The sequence below is a fragment of the Hylobates moloch genome, unplaced genomic scaffold (assembly GCF_009828535.3).
Source record: "Hylobates moloch isolate HMO894 unplaced genomic scaffold, HMol_V3 SCAFFOLD_8, whole genome shotgun sequence".
NCBI classification, from domain to species: domain Eukaryota; kingdom Metazoa; phylum Chordata; class Mammalia; order Primates; family Hylobatidae; genus Hylobates; species Hylobates moloch.
Genome location: NW_026652283.1, coordinates 41,301,726 through 41,327,071, shown reverse-complemented (window position 1 = coordinate 41,327,071; position 25,346 = coordinate 41,301,726). Strand labels below are relative to the sequence as shown.

The 25,346-nt window shown below is 53.6% G+C and overlaps 2 protein-coding genes across 2 annotated transcripts in view; both read right to left on the bottom strand.

Moving 5' to 3' along the window:
• BMP8A (bone morphogenetic protein 8a) overlaps positions 1–25,346 on the bottom strand; it is a 38,123-nt gene that overhangs the window by 4,376 nt on the left and 8,401 nt on the right. The window contains exons 2-6 of the mRNA XM_032160364.2: positions 13,738–13,927; positions 13,170–13,318; positions 3,445–3,639; positions 2,534–2,613; positions 1,937–2,047 (exon numbers count right to left, since the gene is read on the bottom strand). Coding sequence (XP_032016255.1) covers positions 1,937–2,047; positions 2,534–2,613; positions 3,445–3,639; positions 13,170–13,318; positions 13,738–13,927 — 725 coding nt within the window. The remainder of the gene's footprint in view (positions 1–1,936; positions 2,048–2,533; positions 2,614–3,444; positions 3,640–13,169; positions 13,319–13,737; positions 13,928–25,346) is intronic.
• OXCT2 (3-oxoacid CoA-transferase 2) lies at positions 8,377–10,164 on the bottom strand. The gene is given in 1 exon segment (XM_032160363.2): positions 8,377–10,164. A coding segment is annotated over 1 exon segment (1,554 nt). The 5' UTR covers positions 10,106–10,164; the 3' UTR covers positions 8,377–8,551.

Sequence of the window (25,346 nt, the reverse complement as noted above, 5' to 3'; positions counted from 1 at the left end):
GATCCTGCTCCCCTCCCCACTTCTGCACTTGGGGTCTAATGAGGCCTTAGTGGAACATAGAATTCCTCCCTCCCTGACATCATAGCTCCCGCCTGGGAGGCCTCCTGGATGACTCCTCTCGCCTCCTCCCTTCCCTGAGAGCAGCCCCTGGCTCAACCTCCACCTCTGTGCTGCCTCGGACCACCTGCCCAGTCGAGCTGCCGTCACCTGCCAGGTGACCACAGCAGCCCTCTCATCCCCTGCTCCTCTGCCTTCCACTCCCCCCACCATCAGCCTCCCCAAGCCAGAAAGGTCCTTCTGGAGGGTGACGCAGACCAGGACACTGCTTTGCTAAAGACCTCTGACAGCCTCTCGGGTTGCTTGGAATAAAATCCACCCTCCTTCCCAGGGAACCCCAGACCCTAGGGGAGCCAGCCCTGCTCACCCCGGCGTCACCTCCCTCCACTCGCCTCCCCTTCACTGCACCCAGCCCCTCCTCCCTGCTGGCCCTGAACTTAGGGCCAGCTTGCTCCTGTCTTAGGGCCTTGCACTTGCTCCTTCTGCTGAAACATTCCTCCTCCAGCTGCTGACGTGCCCCTCCTTCTGTGGAGAGTTCGGGCCCAGTCTCACTCCACTGACTGCGCGGCTGCTCTGCTCTTCCTCACAGGAGGCGTCAGCTCCACGGTTGGTTGGCTTCCGTGCCCACCGACAGCCTCCCCTAGAGCACAGCGCCTGTTTGCTGCCCTGCAGGCTGTGAGTGCTCACTTTAGTTGAGCCCCTGAGGGGCAGGGGCAGAGGGGATGGAGTCCGGGAGCTACAGGTGCAGTCAGCTTCCCGTGTGCCTCCCACACATGCAGCCGTGAGAACCACATGGCATAAAGGGTGGCTGGGCCAGGCCACCCCACGCGTCCTCATCATCCCTGGGCCTTTCCAAGGAGGCGGCTCCAGGTGTCCAGCAAACGCCACTTGACTGCCCAGAAAGGAAGCATTATCATAGGCTCAGAGCAGCTTTTGGTAATTTCTTTCCTCTCACACCAAGGCATTGCGTGCGCACGTGTGTGTGTGTGTGTGTGTGTGTGTGTGTGTGTGTGTGTGTGTGTATGTGTGTTTATTTTAGAGACAGGGTTTTGCTGTGTTGCCCAGGCTTGTCTCGAACTTCTGGGCTCGTGTGCTGCGATTACAGGGTGAGCCACCACGCCTGATCAAGGCATCACCGTTGAACCTCCTAAGAAGAAAACATAAGGCTGTGCGATACCAGGAACTGGGATTCTAGGTAAAAAGTTCTAGAAGGAAGCCTCGGTGCCAGAATCCGCAAACACACAGAGCACTCAGCGGTGAGCAGCACCAGTGATCCCATCAGAAGCCTGTTTTCATCATTTAAGGTGGCCCCAGACACCGAGGCATCAAAAGCCAGGGGATCCAGAGAAAACACAGACGGCCAAGAGAGAAACTAGGGGAAAAGCAAAAAAATTGAGAGCCACACCATCTAGAAGCTTCCTGCCTGCGGTGCGGCACAGGTGGGTGAGTGCACACGCACATCCCGCACACTGTGCACACATATCATGGGTGGTCGGACTTGCCAGCGTACTCGGGGGCCCGTGTGTTAAGATCGCACAGCCCCACACAGTGTACACATCTATTTCATGTGCTGTGCCTCTGAGCGCCGCACGCAGGTGCGTAAGGGTCCCACAGGAGTTTGTTCGGTGCATAGAACAGGCACATATACACGACTGTTCACGTGTGTCCGTGTTTTGGGGGGAGTCTCCGTGTAGTAGTGTGGCTGTATGAGGACCAGCTCCTGCAGAGCTGTGGGAAGTTAGCGACGTTACTGACTCTGTGCAAAGCCCCCTGAGACGCGGAGCAGGTGGCCTCACTGCCCCTCCGGCCGGCTGGACCAGACCCCTCTCCGCAGGGCCCCCCACCCCAGGGGGCTGGGCAGGATGGGCACGGCACTGACCAGGGACTGCAGGATGGCGTGGTTGGTGGCATTCATGCAGGAGTCCAGCGGGAAGGAGCACTCCCCCTCACAGTAATAGGCCGAGTAGCCTTGGGGGGCGATGACCCAGTCCTGGGGGGCAAGGGAGAAGGTGAGTCCCATCCATGTGCCCATCCCTGAGCCTCAGGGCCCAAACCCATCCTCCACCCCTGCAGGGCCGTCTCCCCCAGGAGGCTTAAATCCACCCAGGAACCCCCAGCAGACAAGGCTGGGCAGGAGCTCAGGCCCAACATTCCCCATCTTCACTTTGCGTCCCCTCCCCAGCCGGCCCTCCCCTGCCCACGCCTCCCAGAGCTGCAGTCGCAGCCGATGCAGGGAGGTCTCAGTTACCCTGCAGCAATAATGACAGCTTAGTTGGTTGATTCAGTCTTCATTTTCATGGTTTAAAAAAAAAAACCTTTCTCACCATATTCTCACTTTAGAAAATTTGGAAAACACAGAAGAAAAAAATACATAAGAAAATTGAAGTCACCCATGATTCTATGTCCTCCCTACAGATTCACTTCTGATCTACAGGTGGTGATTGTCATTTCAGAAACAAGGAGAGTCAGCAATTACCAGCCAGCCGAGGTCCTGGAAGCTGACATAGAGCTCGTGCCGACGACAGACCTGCCGGCCGTGGGAGCCGTGGATGTCATCTGCAGGGACAGAAGAGGGGCAAGGTCTTTTCTGGGGTTCCTTCTCTGTGCGGCTACTACAGGGTACCAGGGTGGGGGATGCCCCGATGAGCACACTTGTCAAATAAATGAATGACAGGAAACCATCTGGTCTCATAAAGCCCATCCCTGGAACTCTGCTTGTGCCATGACCCAGCTCAAGAGCCTGCCATGGCTCCCAGTGGCTAGAGTGACACTGTGCCCAGTCCTCCCCTGTCCTTCAGCCTATGAGCGTCTTTATGCTCCAGTAAACAGCCCAGCAGGACCCTCAGCCATCCTGTGCCTCCTCCTCTCTGGAGACCCCTGTGACTCCAGCCCACCCTCTCCTGCCACACCCATTCCCAAGGTTCAAGTGATGCACGACCAGGCCAGTCAAGGGCCGACTCCCTGGGAAGGAGGGTATGGGGTTGGGTCAGGCCTGTCCCTGATCCTGAAGGGCTTGGCCCAGTTGGGGAGAAAACTTCGCATAAGCAACCGAGGATCCTACAGGGTGCCCAGGCACAACCACAGGTCATGAGGGGCTGCGGCTCCCAGGGAAGGGGCAGCTGATTCTGACGGAGGCTCCTGAGAAAGACCTGGAGGAGCCAGGGGGAGAGAGGGGGCCTTCTGGGCAGCAGGGACAGCCAGGACAGGCCTCTGGAGTGCCGGTCACCAGGGTGCATCAGGGCAAAGATGGTGTCAGGAAAGGTGGCTGGAGAGTGGCCGTCAGCTTGAACCGACCTGAGCCTGAGGGCTCTGGGCCACCACTTGGTTCTTGCCCTGCCTCTCAGCCGAAGCCCGCAGGGCCTCGGCCCCAGCCTGCCCGACCCTCACCAAAGATCCCTGGGAGTCGGTTGGCCTGCGGCAGCTCGTTGGTTTTCTTCGGCTGCCTCCTCCTCAGGGGCCTCACTGCCCGAGGGGTGCGGATGGGACTCGGACTGGCCCTGAAGAAAGTGACCACGAAAGGCTGTTGGGAGCGCGGGGCCCGTTGACCCAGCAGGCCGGCCAGGCCAGGATCCACGCTGTGCCCTGAGACAGAAAGGAAAGAAGGGTCACTCACGGGCAGTGGCCCTGCAGCAGACACAGCAGGGGTCTCTCTGCCGGGGCCTGGGCAGGTCCAGGAGCTTGGAGGCTGAGTACCCAAGGGGTCCTGCTGAGACTCAGTTTCCACATCTGAAGCCTGGAGTCCTTGGTCCAGCCCCAGCCAGTCCACATCTCTCCTGGGGGCAGATTTGGAGAAGGTGGGGGGGCGGGGGGTGGAGGGCCTCAGTGAGTCACAGGTGGTGTTATTAGTGACAGCTGTGTCACAGGCATTTGTGAAGCGTTTTACAAGTTGGAAGATTTTTCCCACGGATCACCTCATTGGGTCTTTACAGTAACCCTGCAGCTCCTACTTCACAGGAGACCCAGAGTCCTCCTGCCAGTGACTCTGAGAACCAGCGCTCCCACCTCGGTCCGAGGACCCCGAGGCCTGTGTTCTGTCTTCTGTCCCGCACTTTCTGGGCTGTGAATGTCAAATTTATCACCGAGACAGCTCATGGCAGCATCTGCCAGGTTTAGCGAGTGCTTGTTCTGCTGGGCACAGCCCAAGAGCAGGGCACTAACTGTCCCCCTGATGCCCACAAGGGAGATGCCAGGCAGAGCAGAGACATTGGAACCAAGTCCCAGAGCCCAGGTTTCAGCCTGCGGCAGTCTCATTCCAGAGCCCAAGTTCTTATGCACGAGCTGGGTTTATGGACAGAAAAGAAAGAAAGAAAAGGCTGAAGCAGAGATCTGACTTGGGCCTCAGACCCAGGAAGAGTGACGCCTGTAAACGGGATTGTCCCCCACAGCCACTTCCAGACTGAGGATGCCACTGAAAACATGATAACTAACCCTGGAGATGCCAAGCCTCACCAATAAAACTGTGTATCCTGTACTTGTTTGGATTTCAATAACCTTTCTATTGTAAAAGCAATTAAGTAAAGAAACTTTTGAGGACAGACAAGTTGGCTCACACTTGTAATCCCAGCACTTTGGGAGGCCGAGGTGGGAGGATTGCTTGAACCTAGGCATTTGAGACCAGCCTGGGCAACATAGTGAGACCCTGTTTCAACAAAAAAATAAAAACAAAAATTAGCTGGGCATGGTGGTGAACTACCCGGGAGGCAGAGGTGGGAGGACTGCTTGAACCTGGGAGGTTGAGGCTGCAGTGAGGTGTGATTATGTCACCACACTCCAGCCCGGCGACAGAGTGAGTGTGTTTCAAGAAAAAACAAAAAACATAAAACTTTTACTGGTTGTTTAAAGAAGTCTCCACAATAAACATTTCAAATTTATAAAATCCCTTGCAGCAGTACACCGTAATTTACTTGATATTGGCTCATCATTAGACACGTAGGTTATTTCCTGGCTTTCACGATAAAGATGGGAGTGCAATGGAGCCTCTTCACTCTGTGCATGGGTGAAATTTCCTGATACTGAGTTGCAGAAGCATGATTACCAGCTCATTTTCATGTCTCTTTAAACAGTGCCAGTTGCTCAGTTTACACGAGAGTACATTTCACCTCCACGTTATAAGCACAGATGTACACACGTATGTACACACATGCATATGTTTGTATAAGCACACAGATGCACATACGCTTAGACAGACATTATACATACAGATGTATTTATTCCTACGTAGTTCTCCAGTACACCCTACAGGTCAAGGACACTGCCTGCCCCACCCTCAGTCCCACTCAAAGGTCAGCCCTTAAGCAGCTGTGCCTCAGCCCTGGTGTCCCTTGGCCACTTGATTGAACAACCAGTGAATCCAGAGACCAACCTTTGACCTGTGACATCATCTGCCACAAACAAATGCACGGGCAGGAGAGGCTCCCTCCCTCTCACGAGCATGGACAAGAGCTGCTGAGACAGGGAGGCTGTGACCTGCAGATGCTAACATGGGAAGGAGGCCCAGAGAGAATCCACTGGGCAGGGCTTGAGTCACGGTGAGTCAAGGTTATGGGGAAGCAGCAGAAATATAAGGAACAGAGCCCGGGCACAGAGGAAAAGGCAAGTGAGGTCACAACGGGGAGAGAACAGAGCAGCCTGAGTGGGGTGGTGACGGTCACCAGTCCGGGCACTGGAGTGTCACTCCGCAGACTGGCTGACACATGGGGACAGCCTGGGGCCCACGGCAGCCCTCCTGGCCCCACGTGCAGCTCTGTCCTGTGACTCCCTGGGGAGCCCTGCCTGCCAAGGGGCCTGGGAGGCCATCAGTCCTGCAGGCTTTCCTCACTATTTGCTTCTGTGCAGCTGTGTTCAAGGGTATTATGGGGGGTCTCCCAGACACAGGATAGAATGTTGCATTAGATCAGTTACACCACAGACCCTCACAGAACCCCTCTGAGCCAGGCCTGCCTTGGGTGCTGGGAACCCCTCTGTAGGTCTCACAGGCCAAGCGAGCCTGACTAGGGACCCTTGGAAGCAGCTAATCCCGGGTTCCCATTTTACAGAAGCAGAAACTAAGGCCCAGAGAGAGCAGCAACTGTCCAAGGTCCCAGAGCAAGGTGGGTCAGGGCCAGGATTGTCATATACTTTCCAGCAAACTGCAGGGCCCAGCTGGGTGTGGCTGGGTGAGATGGGGGTGGTGAAGGGAACTAACAGCGGGTCTCGGTTCAGAGCCCTGCATCTGGCAGGCCTGAAGAAACTCCCCCACCCCCAGCCCTCTCCTTTCAGAGCCTAGAGCCTCCCTTCTCCATCGGCTCTGCTTCTTGCCCACCCATTCTTGGGCAGGACTCCCTGGCTCCAGCTGGCTGCAGGGAAGGCCAAGCAGTCCAGGTGGGGGGCTCTCAGGCTGCCCAGCTGTGGGCAGACCCCTTCCAGAAAGGCAGAGGTGGAGGCCCAGAGGGTCACTTGTCTGCTTCTAGATACCTCAGCCTATTCCACACTGCTCCTGGGAAACTGACGCCCAGGACAAATCAGGTGCCCCTCTCCAGGAGCCTCAAAAGGCACCCCACTGCTCACTAGATGACATTTCATTTCAAGCCCCCAACCCCAGCCATAGTCCCTGGCCCCTTTTCCACACCCCCAGGCTGTCCCCTCCATGAGCGCCAACTCTCCCTGCCCCGCTCTCCTTCCCAGGATCTGGCCTTTCCTGCAGGGTGAGGCTCCAATGGGCCCCTTGGAAAGTCTGTCCTTGACCAGTGAGAATTTACTGCTCTGACCACATGCTCCCATTGGCCTGGGAACCCCCAGAGCTACACTTATGCAGTGCATGCACCATGCCAGGCTTGGTTGTCAACAGCACGTGCACACGCGTGCGTGCACACACACACACACACACAATCTTAATTTTAGTTTTTGAGACTATAGATTCAGGAGGAAATGCCTCACAGCCTCTTGGGTTACAACGGACCATCACACAAGTGGCCAGTTTGGGCCTCCATTCCAGAGAGGAGGGCCTAAGTGTCTGGTGTGAATGACGCAGGAACAATTCAAATGAAGCTGAGAAAATTCATCTAGTCCCTTGGTTAGGGTTCTAGAACTCCTCCCGTCCTAGGCTGTAGCCTTTGGCCACACACAGATAGAGGAAGCTTCCTGGTGGATTTCAGCACTGGCAGCCTCTCCCCTCTCCGTCTCTCCCATCACCCTGTCCCTTCCCTTGGAGATGGTCCTGCTTTCCTTCTACGGACATCTAGAAGCTTGACATCGCAAAGGTCCCAGGAGGAGAGATGTGGGAGGACGAGGGGAGGCTTCAGGGAAACAAAATTTAACAACAAAGGCCCCAGAAGAAATATCAGATAATGGATAAAAACGTTCAAGAAGGCCGGGTGCAATGGCTCAAGCCTGTACTTTGGGAGGGCAAGGCAGGTGGATCACCTGAGGCCCAGAGTTTGAGACCAGCCTGGCCAATGTGGGGAAACCCCATCTCTACTGTTAAAAATATATATACAAAAATTAGCTAGGCGTGGTGGCACATGCCTGTAATCTGTGCTACTTGAGAGGCTGAGACACGAGAATTGCTTGAACCCGGGAAGCAGAGGTTGCAGTGAGCTGAGTTTGGACCACTGTACTCTAGCCTAGGTGACAGAGCGAGATTCTGTCTAAAAAAGAAAAAAACATTACAGTAAGCTAAGGTTAATTGGCCCAACTCAGTGGCTCATGTCTGTAATCCCAGCACTTTGGGAGGCTGAGGCAGGTGGATCACTTGAGCTCAAGCATTCAAGACCAGCCTGGGCAACATGACGAAACTCCATTTCTATAAATAAATACATACATAAAAATAAACAAAAATAAGCAGGCACTGTGATGTGCGCCTGTAGTCCCAGCTACTCAGGAGGCTGAGTTGGGAGGATTGCTTGAGCCCAGGAGGCAGAGGTTGCATTGAGATCACACCATTGCACTCCAGCCTGAGCGACAGAGCCAGACCCTGCCTCAAAAAAAAAAAAAAAAGAAAAGAAAAGAAAAAAGAAAGAAAGAGAAGGAAAAAGAAAAAACAAGCTCGTGAAGACAGCATGTCTTTCAATCACAAACTCACATCTTTGCTCGCCTATTTCTCATTGCACTAGTAAAATGGCCCTTTAGGTGTACTCTGGGTGGAGTGATTTTCTCCCTCGTCAGTTTTTCTCTCTATTTCATGGTTCGAGTACCAGGGAGGCGCTTGAATGAAGACTTGCTGTGAATGCGCTGGAGCTGCGCACGCTCTGTGTAAACATCGCAGAGCAAAGAGGACATCCGTTCGTCACCACTGCACACCTGCGCCTTGCAGTGCTCGAGGAACACAGTGAGGAACTGATCTGTTTTCCTGTTGTTTTTAATTAAAGTCTCAGCTCTCTAGAGGAGCACTGTCCACCTAGGGAGGAAAGTAGGAGGCCAGTAGCAAACCCCTCCCAGCGCTGGGGAAATGTATTCCCCTGGGGAACCCGGTGGGATCCCCTGAGGAGCGCACCACCCCGCCCAGATCCGGGTCCCGTCAGGGTGCCACCTGCTGCATGGGCCTGAGGTTCGGGGACACAGCAAAGGCACACCCCGTGCTCTTTCTGACGTCGTCCACCGTCAGGCCCTCCCAGAGCTCCGTCAGCGTCAGCCCTCTCTTCCTGTGCACGTCGAACACGGCCTTCTCGGTGATGATGCGGTCCACGCACCCCTTCCCGGTCAGCGGCATGCTGCATTTCTCCAGGATCTTGGGGGTGTTGTCGTTTGTGCAGTGCTGCATGGTGACCACCACTCTGGTCTTCTGACTGGACACCAAGTCCATGGCACCGCCCATGCCTTTCACCTTCTTGCCAGGGATCATCCAGTTCGCCAGGTCGCCGTATTTGGAAACCTGCATGGCTCCGAGCATGGTTAGTTGGATGTGTCCCCCTCGGATCATGGCGAAGGAGTCGTCGCTGGCGAAGAAGCAGCCCCCGGGAAGCACCGTGACCGTCTGCTTGCCTGCATTGATGAGGTCGGCATCCACCTCGTCTTCCGTGGGAAACGGGCCCAGGCCCAGGATCCCGTTCTCACTGTGAAGATGGACGGTCATGCTGGGGTTGATGAAGTTGCTGGCCAGCAGGGGGATGCCTATGCCCAGATTGGCGTACATGCCGTCCTCAAATTCCAGAGCTGCGCGTCTGACGATGCGCGTCCTGGCGTCCTCTTCCTTTCTAGCGTCTCCATCTTCCTCTTTCCGGATCCTTAAGCGCTCGATTAGTTTCTCGTATTTCTGCCCCTTTATCACGCGATCTACGTAAATGTTAGGAACGTGGATATCTTCTGGGGGGAAAGCCCCCACGTCCACGATCTCTTCCACCTCCACCGCCGTGACGTCTGCAGCTTTGCACATGGGCACGTTGAAATTGCGGGCGCTTCTCCTGAAGACCACGTTTCCTGCCCGGTCGGCCTTCCACCCTTTCACCAGGGCGAAGTCCGCCCGGATGGCGCGCTCCAAAAGGAAGTGGTCGCCGTTGAACTCCCTCACCTCTCGGGGCTGGCTCATGAGTGCCAGGTGGCCGTCCGGGGTGTAGAGGATGGGGGCGCCCCCTTCTTGGACCAGGGTCCCGTAGCCCGTGGGGGTGTAGAAGGCGGGCACCCCGGCGCCCCCCGCGCAGATGCGCTCGGCCAGGGTGCCCTGGGGCGTGAGCTCCAGCTCCAGCTCTCCTGCCAGGTACTGGCTCTCGCACAGCGTGTTCTCGCCCACGTAGGAACAGACGATGCGGCGGACCTGCCTGGCGGCCAGCAGGAGGCCCAGGCCGAAGTCCTCCACGCCCACGTTGCTGCTGACCACCTGCAGGCCTTTCACGCGGGTCCTGAGCAGCGCGGCGATCAGGTTCTAGGGGATCCCGCAGAGCCCGAAGCCCCCGACCATGACGGTCGCCCCGTCAGAGATGTCCTTCACCATCTCCACCGGGTCCGTGTAGAACTTGGCGCGGGGCCGGGGGCTGGTGGCAAAGCAGCAGGCGCAGCCCTGGGACAGCGCGAGCTCTGAGCCGCCGGCGGGGACCCCGCGCCCGAGCGCCGATGCCAGGAGCCGCAGCGCCGCCATAGCCGGCCCGGGTCGGAGGCCAGGACAGGCGGTGTGAGCCCCGCGTGCGCCTCGGGCCGCGCGTCACAGAGCAGGGAGGACGCCCGCGCGCTTACGCACTCCCTCCCAGCAGGTCTCCCTGGCCAGGCGCAGGCTCTAAGCCAAGCCTGCGACCCGCGACAGGGAGGAGCTGTTCCCCTGCTCCGCCCTGAGCTGGGGGCCCCCGAGTCAGTCCTCCGTGTCCAGCGCACAGGCCCGGGCGCAGGACAGAGCTGAGGTCAGGCTCCGCGTGAAGGGCACAGGCCAGATCCCCCTCGCCCCAGTGGAGCCTCAGACACAAACTCCAACCGCCCCGCCCAAGCTTCCCCGCAGCTTCCCCAGCTCATTAGAGACACCAAGTGTCTAATGAGCAGGCGCCGCTGAGTGACACCGACGCTCATGAACACCTTCACTGGGCATCACTCTGTGCCAAGCACCCTCCTTTAATCCTGTGACAACCCAGAGAGTCAGTGCCTGCCCCACTGCAGCCCCCCAGAGCTCAGGTTCACCCCTCACTGCGACAGTGGGGACACTATCCCTCACCTCCATCAGGAAGGGTCCCTGCTCTGAAGAGGCCCCTGCCTGGTCCTCTGCATCCCCCCGCCCTCTCCACCTCCCCCACTCCAGCTCCCTGCTCCAACTTGTGCGGAATTTTGCAGTTTTCTTCCCTCTGCACAGAATCACTCCATCACAGCAGTGTGCAGGCATCTCCTCACCTGTAAAGGACCTGCCTTGTCCCAGGTTCTCTCCAGCCCCAGCCCATGTCTCTGCTCCCCTTCCCCAGCAAAGGTTCTGGAAAGAGCTGTCTCCTGCCTCCACTGCCTGTCTCCCTCCACCTCCTCAGTCAGACCCACACTCCACGGATATCTGGGCCATCAACAACCTCTGTGATGGCAAAACCCTTGGTCACTTCTCTGTTCTTGCCTTCAGCGCCCACAGCAGGACACAAATGACAAACCCTTGCTTCTGGAAACACTTTACTCTGGTGTCTGGGTCACCTCATCCTCCAGGTGTCCTGCTCCCTCCCTGGCTGGTCTCTGTGGGCTCTCTGTGGCCCCTCCTTGTGAGGTCTCTGGATGTTGGAGGTCCCAGGGCGCTGGGCCAGGCCCTCTTTCTTCTCCATCACTACCCTCCTTCCCTAGATGACCTGGTCCCATCCCATGCTTTAAACCCACTTACATGCCAGCACTTCTCTCGCCTGGGTCTTCACGCTCACCTGTCCCTGGAATGGCATTTCCATGAGGACCAGTAATCTCAGTAACATCCCAAGGGGCTCAGTAATATTCCAGCCAAAAGAGAACCCTTGGCCACCCACCTCAAACCTGCCCTTCATCTATCTTTCCCCAACTCAGGCCAAAAGAAAGATCTATTGAAAAAAATCCACTGGCTCCATCCACACATCATTCAGGCTTCCTCCCATTCCCTCACCTCCTCACCAGCTATAAGCGTGTCCTGACACTGAAATCGACTCATCTTTCTCCCTCTCCACTGCTACCAACAAGCCACTCACAGCACCCACCTGGACCACTGTGGGGCCCCCACACGTCTCTCTGACTTCACTCTTGTCCATCTCAGTCTGCTCTCCCCACTGAAGTCAGGGGGTTCTTTACTTTATGCATATATTAAGTTTTAATTTTACAAAAGTTGATAGTTACATAAAACTTTGCAAAGACGGTACAGAGGCTAAGGTGGGAGGATCGCTCGAGCCCAGGAGTTGGAGGTTACCGTGAGCTGTGATTGCGCCACTGCACTCCATCCAGCCTGAGCAACAGAGCCAAACCCTGTCTCAAAAAAAAAAAAACTACACAAGGAGTTCCCATACACCTGGACCCAGTTTCCTCTGGGAAATGTTAACATTTTACACTAGTAGGGTACCTTTCTCATAACTAATGAACCAGTACTGATATCTTATTATTAAGTAAACATCATGATTGATCTGGATTTCAAAACTTTTCCCTAATGCTCTTTTGCTGGTCCAGGACTCCACCCAGGACCCCACATGCACTGAGCTGGTCTCCTTAGGTGCCTCTGGACTCCTCAAATTTCCCAACCTTCCCTTTTTTTGATGAGCTTGGCGGTTTTGAGAAGCGCTTGTCAGGTATTCTGCGGAAAGCCCTTCTCTTTGGGTTTGACGGTTTTCTCATGGCTGGACTGGGGTTTCGGGTTCATGGAGGGGGCCTTCTGAGGCTCAGTGGCCTTCTCCTTCCCTTACACCCAGGGCACATGCTGGCGCCATGCCTGTCACTGCAGTGAGCCTTCCTCACCTGGCTGAGGCGCTGCGCGTCAGGTCCCCCACGCCCTGTCCACACCGCACTTTCGGGAAGCAAGTCATTGGGTGCAGCCCACGGAAGGGGTGGGGAGCTCTGCTCCACCCCGAGAAGGGGTATCTCAGAGGGTTCTCTTTTAAAACCTGAATCAGATCCTGTCATCCTCCACTGCTATTAAATAAAATAAACGACGCTAAGAACCCCAGCACCTGGCCCTGGTTTACTCTGACTCAGAATGGCCCCTGGGACCCCCGCCCTCACCACTGCTCCATGGCGCCCCCTAGCGGGGCCTCAAACACACCCATCTCGTGCCCACTTTGGCCTTTGTATTCCTCCTCCTGGCATAAAAGAGGCTCTCCCCAGTGTCACCTGTGGAATGAACAAGGGTGTGAATCCCCATCCTGCGGAAGAGAAGACGGGGTCTGGAAAGGTAAGTCTCAGCCAAGGTCACTGAGGCAGGGAACTGCCGAGCTGGGCTTCAAACCCAGCCTCCTGGCCTCAGTGCCTGAGGGTACAGCCACTTCCCCTCCTTCCCTTCCCAGGACAGAAACTCCCAAGGTGGAGGCTGCTCCGTGGGAAGAACTGCCTACTTCCTGGGAAGCAGACGGAGAGGAGGGAGCACCCCCACTGGGCCAGACCTTGTGCCCTGGACTTCAGTGACCCTTGCAGTGGGCACAGCTGGTGAGGCCGGGCACCCAGGGCCACAGGAAGCCACTACCACTGCCTGTGCTGGCACAGAGAAGCCCCAGGGGCTGCTCCCACAGAGCCCCCAGCCTCACCATCCTCAGTCTCCACATAGAGGCGGAGTCCCAGGTCCTTGTGACGCTTCAGCAGCCAGCGGTCACTGGCTGCTGTGACATCCAGCACCAGCCAGCCCTCGTCTCCAGCTCGGAGCGTCTGAAGATCCAAAAAGAACAAGTCAGACTCCCTGTGGACATGAAAGAACAATTAACCGGTGGCCGGCACCGCTGCCTCTGTGTCTCCAGGGCCCACTGGGGGCTTCACTGGAGTGTCTCCTACCTGACTCTGGCTGCACCCCTTCTGAGCCTCATCTCATTGCCTCAGCCCACAGAGGTGTACACATGGGGAAACTGAGGCTCAGTGGCTCAGTGACTCATCCAAGTCCCCACAGCCAGGATGGCAGAGCAGGGACTTGAAGGCAGGACTGTCGCTGGGGCTCTTCCCGCAGTGCAGGAGGCTCGGGCCAAGCATCTTTCCCGTCTTTGAGGGTCTCTTTTGGGTCCTCTGGGAAGTGCTCCACCCACCCCCACTCCCTGCTGGGCTGCCTTGACCATGAGACTGTGAGGTGGGCAGGGGCAGGGGGCACCTGGGCCAAGGGGAAGGCACCTGTTGGACTGCTCCTGGACCACCTGGAACATGCTGACGTGCAGGGTCCTGTTGAGCAGGTGGATGCTGGGCACCTTGTAAACCCGGAACTCTGCAGCTGTCACCGCCTCCCCAGCCGGGATCTGGGTCAGGTCAAAGTGGAACTCCTTCCAATGGGGCTCCTGGTGGCCCAGGGCACGGTCTCGCTCCACTAGAAGACAAAGCGGAGCTGGGCTGGCACTTGGAATGGCCACTCTGGAGTGGGCAGAGCTGGTGTGAGCCACCGCCCCCAGCCACCCACCACTCAAGGTGGAGGGGACCCAGGGAGGCCTGGGTGGGGCCGGCTTCCTTTTGTGCAAACGTTTGTTCCAGGCTTGGTCCCGGGGTGTAGACAGGGCCAGGAGGCCCTGCAGCCAGGCTCACCCTGAGCCCTGCACCTGGCTGGTGCTCAGCAGGCCCCAGGCTCCAAACCCCGAACTCCCGTTGCGCCCCTTCTCGGCCCGTCTGGTCCTGGGACTCATAGATGAGACAGAGGAGGGAGCCTCCTCTGGGAACTTCCAGGCTAAAGGGAAGATGGACATTGGACTCAAGGCAGAAAAGGGCCCCGGCCCTGCAGGGAAACCTGGTAGACAGGGACATAACCGATGGCATCTCAGGGGACACAAGCCATCCAGAGCCTGCCCACTGCCTGGATGGGAGGTGCGGCAGGGGAGGGCTCAGGGCTGACAGCTGAGCTGGGCTGAGGCATGAGTGCAAATCTGCCATGGTGTCAGGAAGATGGGCCCTGCAGGGGCCAGCCAGCCAGGGCAGAGGGCCAGAGCAGAGGGGCCTGAGGGCAGGGCAGGGAAAGCAAGCACCAGGAAACAGCAGAGGGCAGGAGACCCACGTTTCCTTTCTGGAACAAGGTGGAAGAGGAAGGAGAGAAACATGGAAAGGAACAAAAAAACCAGGGCAGGAGTGACAACTCCCAGAGAGGCCAGTCAGGTGCTGGGGAAGTCGGAGGGTCTCACTGAGTGGTGGGATCTGAGCAGGTGGCATCTGAACTGACTTTGAAGGGTGAGATGGTGTCTTGGTAGGTGGAGAAGGTGGCAGGGAGGGTGCTCTAGGTAGAGGGGACCTCGCATGCGCAGGGTGGAGGTGCCCACAGGTCAGCGATGTTGGAGACGGCACATGAGCTCTGCTGCGGCCTGCCTGCTGAGGGTGCGAATCCCGGGCCAGGAGCCTGGGCTGCGCCTCTGGCCAGTGGGAAGCACAGGGGACGGGGGCAGCAGGGAGGCGGCGTGGGTGGAGGGGAATTAGAAGACACGGTGGAGGCGAGGGTAGAGGCCGGGCTGGAAGTGAGATGGGCAGCAGGGCCCCGTGGCGGGGGCTGGGCTGCCAATCAAACAAAGGCTGCAGTTGCGGAATAAAGCCCACATCTCCCCAGGTGTCCAGAAATATCCGGAAATACCCAGGACGCTATATTTAGGGCAGTCTCACTTTAGCCTCCCGTCCCTTTCAAACTCTAGAAATCTGTGTTTCCGGAAAGCAGGGGTGGGAGCCGCCCAGTGCCTTCCCCAAAACCCAACACTGAGATTTCAATGATATGTTTGTGAGTCTTTTTAAAAATTCTCTCTGGTTACTGGGCTCAGTGACCACAGTCAGGTTTGGAAAAGCACCAGGCTGTGCGGGCCGAGGCGGATGTGGGGAGCACTTCCTGTCCTCGCGGTGGGGACCTGGTCCAGCCACGGGCAGGCGAACAGCTGTGCGGGGCAGGGGACGGGGCCAGACATGTGTGGGCAGGAGGAGGTGGCCGCTCATCCCAGCCCAGGGCGGAGAAGAAATGAACTTGCCTTGTCCCACAGCACCCAAGGGTGCTGGGCACGCAGCAAAAGCTCGCCTGAGAGCTGGGCTGCTCAGATGCCGTGACGCAGGCAACGATCTCTTCCCATAGGCAGAGATCACTGATGTCAGAGCTCTGGACCTCCTCCCATGAATATCTACACACGTGTGCTCTCTTCCCTAACACACTCACACAACACGACTTGGGTGACGATTTCAGTGGGTTCAGGAACTGCAGACGCCCGTGTTACATGGCTGTGTAAGAATCCCCCATTTGCAAGATGAAATCAGTCCATGCTGTTGGCTGTCACAGGGCATGCGACAGTGATGGAGCAGCTCAGTCCCAGCTTCTCCTGTCCGCTTTCAAAGCGTGGCTCTATGTGCTTGTGCCCCAGGGCACAGCAGGGCTGCTGGATAGGTCCTGGGGCTCAGTGGTATCCCTGTCGGCAGACCACATGCTGACTTCATGTGGGATCCGAGGACTGAGGGAACAGCCCACAAACCCATCAGCTCTGTGGGGACGCCCATGCTCTGTGGCCTCCCTCCCCGCCTGACCTGGGGGTCTACCCAGGCTGACTCAACAGTTTTGCTCAACTGAACCGACCTGAGTTCCAAACTTCCCCGCTGTGGGCTTGTGAAATCGATAAACCACCCAGGAATTCCAGCACAGGAAGCTGCCTCCCCTGGCTGTTCCAGGCAAGCCTGGAAGTTGGGAATTTTTTAGGAAAATGATGATTTTTATCAGAAACTGATAAAACTTCCTGGGGTGTGGCACTGAAATAGGCATTACTGTGACTGGGCGAAGGGAGTGCCCTTTCTTTGCTGGAGCCGTGTGGGTCTGGAGCTGGCCAGTGGTTGTGCCTTTGGATAGAAAAGATATTTCTCAAAAGCTGGGGCTGAGGAAGAGCATTTGTTGGGACCCAGATTTTACCCTGTGAAGGTTCGTGGGCAGACAGCCCCTGCTTTAGCCGCTAAGAGAGCATTGAAAAGGGTAGATTCTCTGGCCAGTAGCTGGGCTCCTGGTCCCAGCTCTGACCCTGTGAGCAACCTGTGTGACATCAGTCTCCTTGTCTGTGAAGTGGGGATTCTGTCCTTCCCACCCAGGGCTGTGAAAGGGCAGGGGCCATGGGATAGGAGTGGCAGCCATGGCTCTGGAGGTTAACAGCTGCTTTTCCAACTTAAAGTATCAAAGTGACAATATCCAGCCAGGACCATCAGGAGGCCACGTCTGAAACTCAGCAGCCATGGTGGGGAAAGGGAGACGTTCGGTTTTCTTTTTTTTTTCTTTTTCTTTTCCTTTTTTTTTTTTGAGACGGAGTCTTGCTCTGTCTCCCAGGCTGCAGTGCAGTGTCACAATTTCAGCTCACTGCAAGCTCCGCCTCCCCGGTTCATACCATTCTCCTGCCTCAGCCTCCCCAGGAGCTGGGACTACAGGCGCCAGCAACCACGCCTGGCTAATTTTTTGTATTTTTAGTAGAGACGGGGTTTCACCGTGTTAGCCAGGATGGTCTCGATCTCCTGATCTTGTGATCTGCCCGCCTCAGCCTCCCAAAGTGCTGGGATTACAGGCGTGAGCCACTGCACCTGGCCAGTTTTCTTTTTTTCTAAATAAAAGTATAGAATGAGAGAAAATACACCATGGAAATCTATCAGTTCAACTTCTGGGTGCCTCCTTTTCACCTGCCTGATCTTTGTCAAGGCACTTAACCTTCTGGGCTCAGTGTCCATGCCTGCAAAATAACATTTTGAAACAGGGTCAAATGAAACCTGTGAAGAGCCAGGTTTGTTGACGGTAATCAGTACTTGGTTACGGTCCAGCGAATGCTTCTCCCACCCTATTCGGGAGCATTTCCTTGTCAGTGAATGCCCAGCCCCCACCTTCCCATAGAACCAAGGTCTGGAATCTCCCAAAGATGCCTGGCTGAGCGGCAGCACCTCAGCAATGCCACTGGGACGGTCCCCCAGTTCTGGCTCAGACAGAAAGTACCAAATACAATCTCCTCCCATGTTCCCACATGTGGAAACAGAACCCTGACTCCTCGCTGGACTCCTTCTGCTACCGTGGACCTCCGTCTGATGCTGGGAAATGGGGCATAAAAACCAGGCTGGAACTGGCCAAAAGCGCTCGAGGCCTCTAGACAGGTCCTCAATACACAGCATGCGATGCCTGCTGCTGCCTCCCAGTGGCTGCTGATTTGAGGGTCCATGGAGGGAATTCATGGGAAAGGCCTAGGTTTGCACAACGTGATTTCTTGGGTTTTCCCAGTAAAATTCTGCTGCCAGTTGTAAGGTTGGGAAGTTCATTCCAGGGCTCCCTGTCAGATTCAGATAGGCTGGGGGGCCCATGCAGGAGATATTCTCTGTCCGGCCAATGTCCTGATCCCAATCATCTGAGATACATCCTGCCAGGAATCCTCTCTCTATGATGGCCCTGGAAGGAGCCATTGATGTTTGGAGCAAGGTTTCTGGGCAGTACATTTATTTTCCTCATCTGCAAAATCTGGAACAGTGATCCTATTTTTGAGGGTCCCATAATTTTACTTTTGGGCATGAAGGAGGAGGTTCCTGACTCTGTTACCTTCTCATGATCTGAAGGCTTTATAAGAATATTGACTTTTTCTCATTCATTTTTCCTGGTCACAGCCAGGAATATGAATTAATTCATTATTCAGTACATTTTAAAGCAGTACTAATGGTGCACAAGTCATTATTTAGGTGCAGGAGACACTGAAGTAAGCAAGATGGGGCAGCTCCTGCCCCCGTGGGGTTTACAGGCTTGCAGGGAAGTCAGATAACAAACACGAAAGTTAACAAACAAGATTAGCCTATGTGCTAAGTGCTAGGAAGTACACAAAGACAGGGGGACTGGGAATAATGCAGGGAGTGTGGGGGCTGCCTTATTTATGTTTTTAACTTGATTTTGAAATACTTTAGGATTATTTAGATCTAAAGAGAAGTGGCATGAACAGTGCAGAGACTTCCCATACATTCTCTCCCTGATAGCTTCCCCTAATGACAGCTACTTACATAACCAATCTGTAGTATAAGAAAACCAGGAAATTAGGGGGGCGTGGTGGCTCATGCCTGTAATCCCAGCACTTTGGGAGGCTGAGGCGGGTGGATCATGAGGTCAGGAGTTCAAGACCAGCCCGGCCAAGATGGTGAAACGCTGTCTCTACTAAAAATACAAAAATTAGCTGGGCGTGGTAGTAGGTGCCTGTAATCCCAGCTACTCGGGAGGCTGAGGCACAGAACTGCTTGAACCTGGGAGGCAGAGGTTGCAGTGAGCCAAGATCGTGCCACTGCACTCTAGCCTGGGTGACAGACTGAGACTCTGTTTCAAAAAACAAAAACAAAAACAAAACAAAACAAAAAAACAGGAAATTGATACTGTTAACTAAATCCAGACTTTTCTCTAATTTTACTAACTGTCCTACTAATATCCTTTTTCTGTCAAGGATTCAATCTAGGACCCCATGTTATTAAAACATGAATACATTTAGTGTCATTTCCCTTGGGGCCCCACTGATCTGACTATTCCTCAGTCTTTCCTTCCCTTTCAACCTTGACACTTTTTTTTTTTTGAGACAGGGTCTTGCCTTGTCACCCACGCTGGAGTGCAGTGGCACAGTCACAGCTCACTGCAGCCTCAACCACTTGGGCTCAGGTGATCCTCCCACTTCAGCCTCTGGGGTAGCAGGGACCACAGGTACACCCCACCATGCCCAGCTAATTTTTAAAAAAATTGTTTATTGAGACAAGGGCTCATTATGTTGTCTAGGCTGGTCTTGAACTCCTGGGCTCAAGCAGTCCCCTTACCTTGGCCTTCCAGAGTGCTGGGATTACAGACATGAGCCACCATGCCTGGCCTTGATACTTTTGAAGAGTGCTGGTCAGTTATTTGTAGCATGCCCCTCAATTTGAGTTTGTCTCATGTTTTCTCATGTTTAAATTGAAGTTATGGATTTTGGAGAATACCACAGAAGTGTGTGGGGGAAAGAGAAATCAGACTGTTACTGTGTCTCTGTAGAAAAAGGAAGACATAAGAGACTCCATTTTGATCTGTACTAAGAAAAATTCTTCTGCTTTGAGATGCTGTTAATCTGTAACCCCAGCTCCAACCCTGTGCTCGCAGAAACATGTACTGTATTGACTCAAGGCTTAATGGATTTAGGGCTGTGCAGGATGTGTTTTGTTAAAAATGTGTTTGTAGGCAGTATGTTTGGTAAAAGTCATCGCCATTCTCCAGTCTTGAGTACCCAGGGACAAAAGGCACTGTGGAAAGCTGCAGGGACCTCTGTCCAAGAAAGCCTGGGTATTGTCCAAGGTTTCCCCCCACTCAGACAGCCTGAGATACGGCCTCATGGAAAGGGAAAGACCTGACCAACCCCCAGTCCGATACCCGTAAAGCATCTGTGCTGAGGAGGATTAGTGAAAGAGGAAGGCCTCTTTGCAGTTGAGATAAGAGGAAGACATCTGTCTCCTGCTCATCCCTGGGATTGGAATGTCGTGGTGTAAAACCCGGCTGTACATTCTATTTACTGAGATAGGGGAAAACTGCCTTATGGCTGGAGGTGAGACATGCTGGTGGCAATACTGCTCTTTACTGCACTGATATGTTTGTGTAAAGTCAAACATAAATCTGGCCTACGTGCACATCGAGGCACAGCAACTTTCCTTAAACTTATTTATGACACAGAGTCCTTTGCTCACATGTTTTCCTGCTGACCCTCTCCCCACCATTACCTTATAGTCCTGTCACATCCCCCTCACCCAGATGGTAGATAGTGATCAATAAATACTGAGGGAACTCAGAGACCAGTACTGGTGCGGGTCCTCCATATGCTGAGTGCTGGTCCCCTGGGCCCACTTTTCTTCCTCTATACTTTGTCTGTGTCTTATTTCTTTTCTCAGTCTCTCGTCTCCACCTTTCGAGAAATACCCACAGGTGTGGAGAGGCAGGCCCCCCTTCATCTGGCGCCCAACGTGGGGCTTGAACCCATGACCCTGAGATTAAGAGCCTCATACTATACTGACTGAGCATGCTGGTGGCAATACTGCTGTTTACTGCATTGAGATGTTTGTGTAAAGTCAAACATAAATCTGGCCTACATGCACATCGAGACACAGCACCTTTCTTTAAACTTATTTATGACACAGAGTCCTTTACTCACATGTTTTCCTGCTGACCCTCTCCCCACCATTACCCTATAGTCCTGCCACATCCCCCTCACTGAGATGGTAGATAGTGATCAATAAATACTGAGGGAACTCAGAGACCAGTGCCGGTGCAGGTCCTCCATATGCTGAGCGCCGGTCCCCTGGGCCCACTTTTCTTCCTCTATACTTTGTCTCTCTGTGTCTTATTTCTTTTCTCAGTCTCTCATCTCCACCTTTCGAGAAATACCCACGGGTGTGGAGGGGCAGGCCCCCTTCAAAGTGATATGCCCTTCTCAGAGCATCGAATGGGACAATATGATACTATCTTATTACTAGTGGCGTGAACTTTGATTCCCTGGTTACAGTGGTGTCTGCCAGGTTTCTCCACTGTAATGTCATGATTTTTCATTTTGTAAATAATAAATATTGTGAGGAAAATACTTTTTTTGTTTTGTTTTGTTTTTTGAGACAGGGTCTCACTCTGCTGCCCAGGCTGGAGTCCAGTGGTGTGATTATAGCTTACTGCAGCCACAACCTCCTAAACTTAAGTGATCCTCCCACCTCAGCATCCTGAGCAGTTAAGACTATAAATGGGCCAGGCGCAATGGCTCCTGCCTATAATCCCAGCACTTTGAGTGGCCGAGGCGGGTGGATCACAAGGTCAGGAGATTGAGACCATCCTGGCCAACATGATGAAACCTCATCTCTACTAAAAAACAAAAAATTAGTCAGGCATAGTGGCGTGTGCCTGTAGTCTCAGCTACTCGGGAGACTGAGGCAGGGGAATCACTTGAACCTGGGAGGTAGAGGTTGCAGTGACCCAAGATTGCACCACTGCACTCCAGCCTGGGAGAGAGAGCAAGACTCCATCTCAAAAAAAAGAAAAAAAAAAAAAAAAAAAAGACTGTAAGCATAGTGCCACTATGCCTGGCTAATTTATTTTTTGTAGAGATGAAATCTCACTATGTTGGCCATGCTGGTCTTGAACTCTTGGCTCACCTTGCTGGGATCATAGACATGAGCCAATAGTGATTTTCTTTTTCATTTTTTGAGACAGGGTCTCATTTGGTCACCTAGGCTGCAGTGCAGTGATGCAACCTCAACCTCCCAGGGCTCAAGGGATCCTCCCACCTCAGCCTGTCAAGTAGCTGGGACTACAGTCACGTACAGTCATGTACCACCACACCTGGCTATTTTTTTTTGTATTTTTTGTAGAGATGGGGTCTTGCCATCTTGTCCAGGCTGGAATAGTGATTTTGTATTTCCTTCTTTCCTTCTACATTTATTAACTGGAATTCTTTTGAAAGAAGACTTGTCCTTTCTTCTACAGTTATTTATTTATTTAAATATTTATTTTAAGACAGAGTCTTGCTCTGTTGCCCAGGCTGGAGTGCAATGGCATGATCTTGGCTCACTGCAACCTCCGCTTCCTCGGTTCAAGTCATTCTCCTGCCCCAGCCTCCTGAGTAGTTGGGACTACAGGTGTGTACCACTACACATGGCTAATTTTGTATTTTTTTTCAGTAGAGACAAGGTTTCACCATATTGGTCAGGCTGGTCTCGAACTCCTGACCTCAGATGATCTGCCCACCTTGGCCTCCCAAAGTGCTGGGATTACAGGCGTGAGCCACTGTGCCCAGCCTAATTATTTATTTATATCACTATGGATTCAAGGGTATTTATCTTATTCTATGGGCTATATCCAATACTATTGTTATTTATTTCATTGCTCAAATTGTTCCAGTTTTGGCCACTGGCAGCTCCTTCAGGTTGGCTCCTGTGTCCTTCTGACCACCCCCATCATCCTTTTCTGAGCACTTCTAACTGGCACTGCAAGATGCTCTAGGTGCATCCTGGGAGTTTCCATCCCCACCCCTGGAATCAGCCATTTCTGCAAGGAGTTCTGTTTTGTTTTGTTTTGCTTTTTGGAGAGATATTTAGAAACCAAGATTTGGGCACTGTGTTGCTCACTGTCCTGGAGTGTCAATACTTTTAGGCCCTTTCAGTGGACAGAGCTAGGAAATATATGTGTGTACATTAATGTGTGCAAAAACACACATCTGTATGTATTGGTATATATATATATATGTATTTTATTTTAAATATCTGAGGTCATATTGGCACCTCTAATTCCAGTCCAGTGTGGGGTTTTCTTTTCTTTTTTTTTTTTTTTTGAGACAGTCTCACTCTGTCAGCCAGGCTAGAGTGCAGTGGCGTGATCTCAGCTCACTGCAACCTCTGCTGCCTGGGTTCAAGCAATTCTCCTGCCTTAGCCTCCCAAGTAACTGGGATTACAAGTGCCTGCCACTGAGCCCAGCTAACTTTTGTATTTTCAGTAGAGACAGGGTTTCACCATCTTGGCCAGGCTGGTCTTGAACTCCTGACCTCATGATCCACCCGCCTCGGCCTCCCAAAGTGCTGGGATTATAGGCATGAGCCATCGCGCCCGGCCCAGTGTGGGGTTTCTTTAGATGTGATGTTTGAGAAGGCCTCGTGAGTAAGATACTCTAAGATCAGACTTGAACACTTTTGGGCATTGCTGGCAGGAATGCAAAATGGCACAATCCCTAGGGTAGGAAATCTGGCAGTAATCTAGCAAAATGATACATGCTGTGACTCAGAAACTGTACTTCCAAGAAAATGTCCCAGCTGGCTGTGATGGCTCACATCTGTAACCCCATCACTTTGGGAGGCCAAGGCAGGAGGACCACTTGAGGCCATGAGTTCAAGATCAGCCTGGGCAACATAGGGAGGCTCTGTCTCTAGAAAAATTTTTTAAATTAGCCAGGCATCAGAGGTTGTAGTGAGGTGAGATCACATCACTGCACTTTAGCTCTTTGTTTTGAGGCAGAGTGAGACCCTGTCTCAAAACAAAACAAACAAACAAACAAACAAAATTAGCCAGACACGATGGCACTTTGCTTATAGTCTATTCAGGAGGCTGAGGTAGGATGGCTTGAGCCTGGGGGGTAGAGACTGCAGTGAGCTGTCATTGTGCCATGGCACTCCAGGGTGAGACTCTGACTCAAAAAAAGAAAAAGAGGCCGGGCGCGGTGGCTCACGCTTGTAATCCCAGCACTTTGGGAGGCCGAGGCGGGTGGATCACGAGGTCAGGAGATCGAGACCACGGTGAAACCCCGTCTCTACTAAAAATACAAAAAATTAGCCGGGCGTGGTGGCGGGCGCCTGTAGTCCCAGCTACTCGGAGAGGCTGAGGCAGGAGAATGGCGTGAACCCGGGAGGCGGAGCTTGCAGTGAGCCGAGATTGCACCACTGCACTCCAGCCTGGGCGACAGAGCGAGACTCCGTCTCAAAAAAAAAAAAAGAAAAAGAAAAAAGCAAGGTGAACAGTACAGATAATATACCCCTTGCTACAGTTTGGATGTGTTTTAACCCTGACAAAACTCAGGTTGAAATTTGATCCCCAATATGGCTGTGATGGGAGGTGGGACCTAGTGGGAGGTGTCTGGGTCATGGGGATGAACCCCTCATAGACTAATGCCATGGAGGAGGGGGCCAGTGGGTGGGTTTCCCTCTCAGGGGAATGGATTAGTTCCCTAGGCGGGGGAGGCTGTTAAAAAGTCTGGCTTGCTCTCTTACTTCCTCTCACCACATGCTCTCTTTGCACTGTCCTTCCACTTTCTGCCATGAGTTGAAGTAACCTGAGGCTCTCACCAGATGCAGCTGCCCAGCCTTGAGCCTTTCAGCCACTAGAATTGCATGCCAAATAAACCTGTTTTCGGCTGGGCGCGGTGACTTACGCCTGTAATCTCAGCACTTTGGGAGGCTGAGGTGGGTGGATCACCTGAGGTCAGGAGGTTGAGACCAGCCTGGCCAACATGGTGAAACCCCGTCTCTACTAAAAATACAAAAAATTAGCCAGGTGTGGTGGCGGGTGCCTGTAGTCTCAGCTACTTGGGAGGCTGAGGCAGGAGAATCTCTTGAACCCAGGAGGTAGAGGTTGCAGTGAGCTGAAACTGTACCACTGCACCCCAGCCAGGGTGACAGAGCAAGACTCCGTCTCAAAAATAAAATAAAATAAAATAAAATAAACCTCTTTTTTTTTTTTTTTTGGTAAATTACTCAGCCTTAGGGAGTCTGTTACAGCAACACAAGACAGAATAAGACAACCTTGTATCTAATAAAGGGTGAGCCCATCATCATCCTCACCATCAAACACGGGTCACCTTGAACAGGTTTCTCAACTGTGGCACCACTGACATTTTGGCCAGATAATTCTTTGTTGTAGGGGCTGTTCTGTGTACTGCAGGATGTTGAGCAGCATCCCCGGCCTCTGCCCCTTAGCCGACAGCAGCACTCCCTTCCCCTCCCCATTTGCAACAACTAACTCCAGATATTGCCAAATGTTTCCTGGGAGGCAAGATTGTCAGTAGTGGAGAAACACTGCCTTTCAAAAATGCTAGGGATCCATTCATTAGTCTAAAACATGGAAAGTAAGGGGAAAAAATACCCTCGACTGTAGGAGAAGGAACCAGTTGTGTGAAGATGTGGACAGCCTTCTAGGCAGAGGGAACAGTGGATACAAAGGCTCTGCATGTTTGAGAAACATCAAGGAGGCTGGTGTGGTTGGAATCTAGTGGTCAGGGGGCCGAGGTGTATGAGGAGGTTAGAGTGACAGGCAAGGCCAG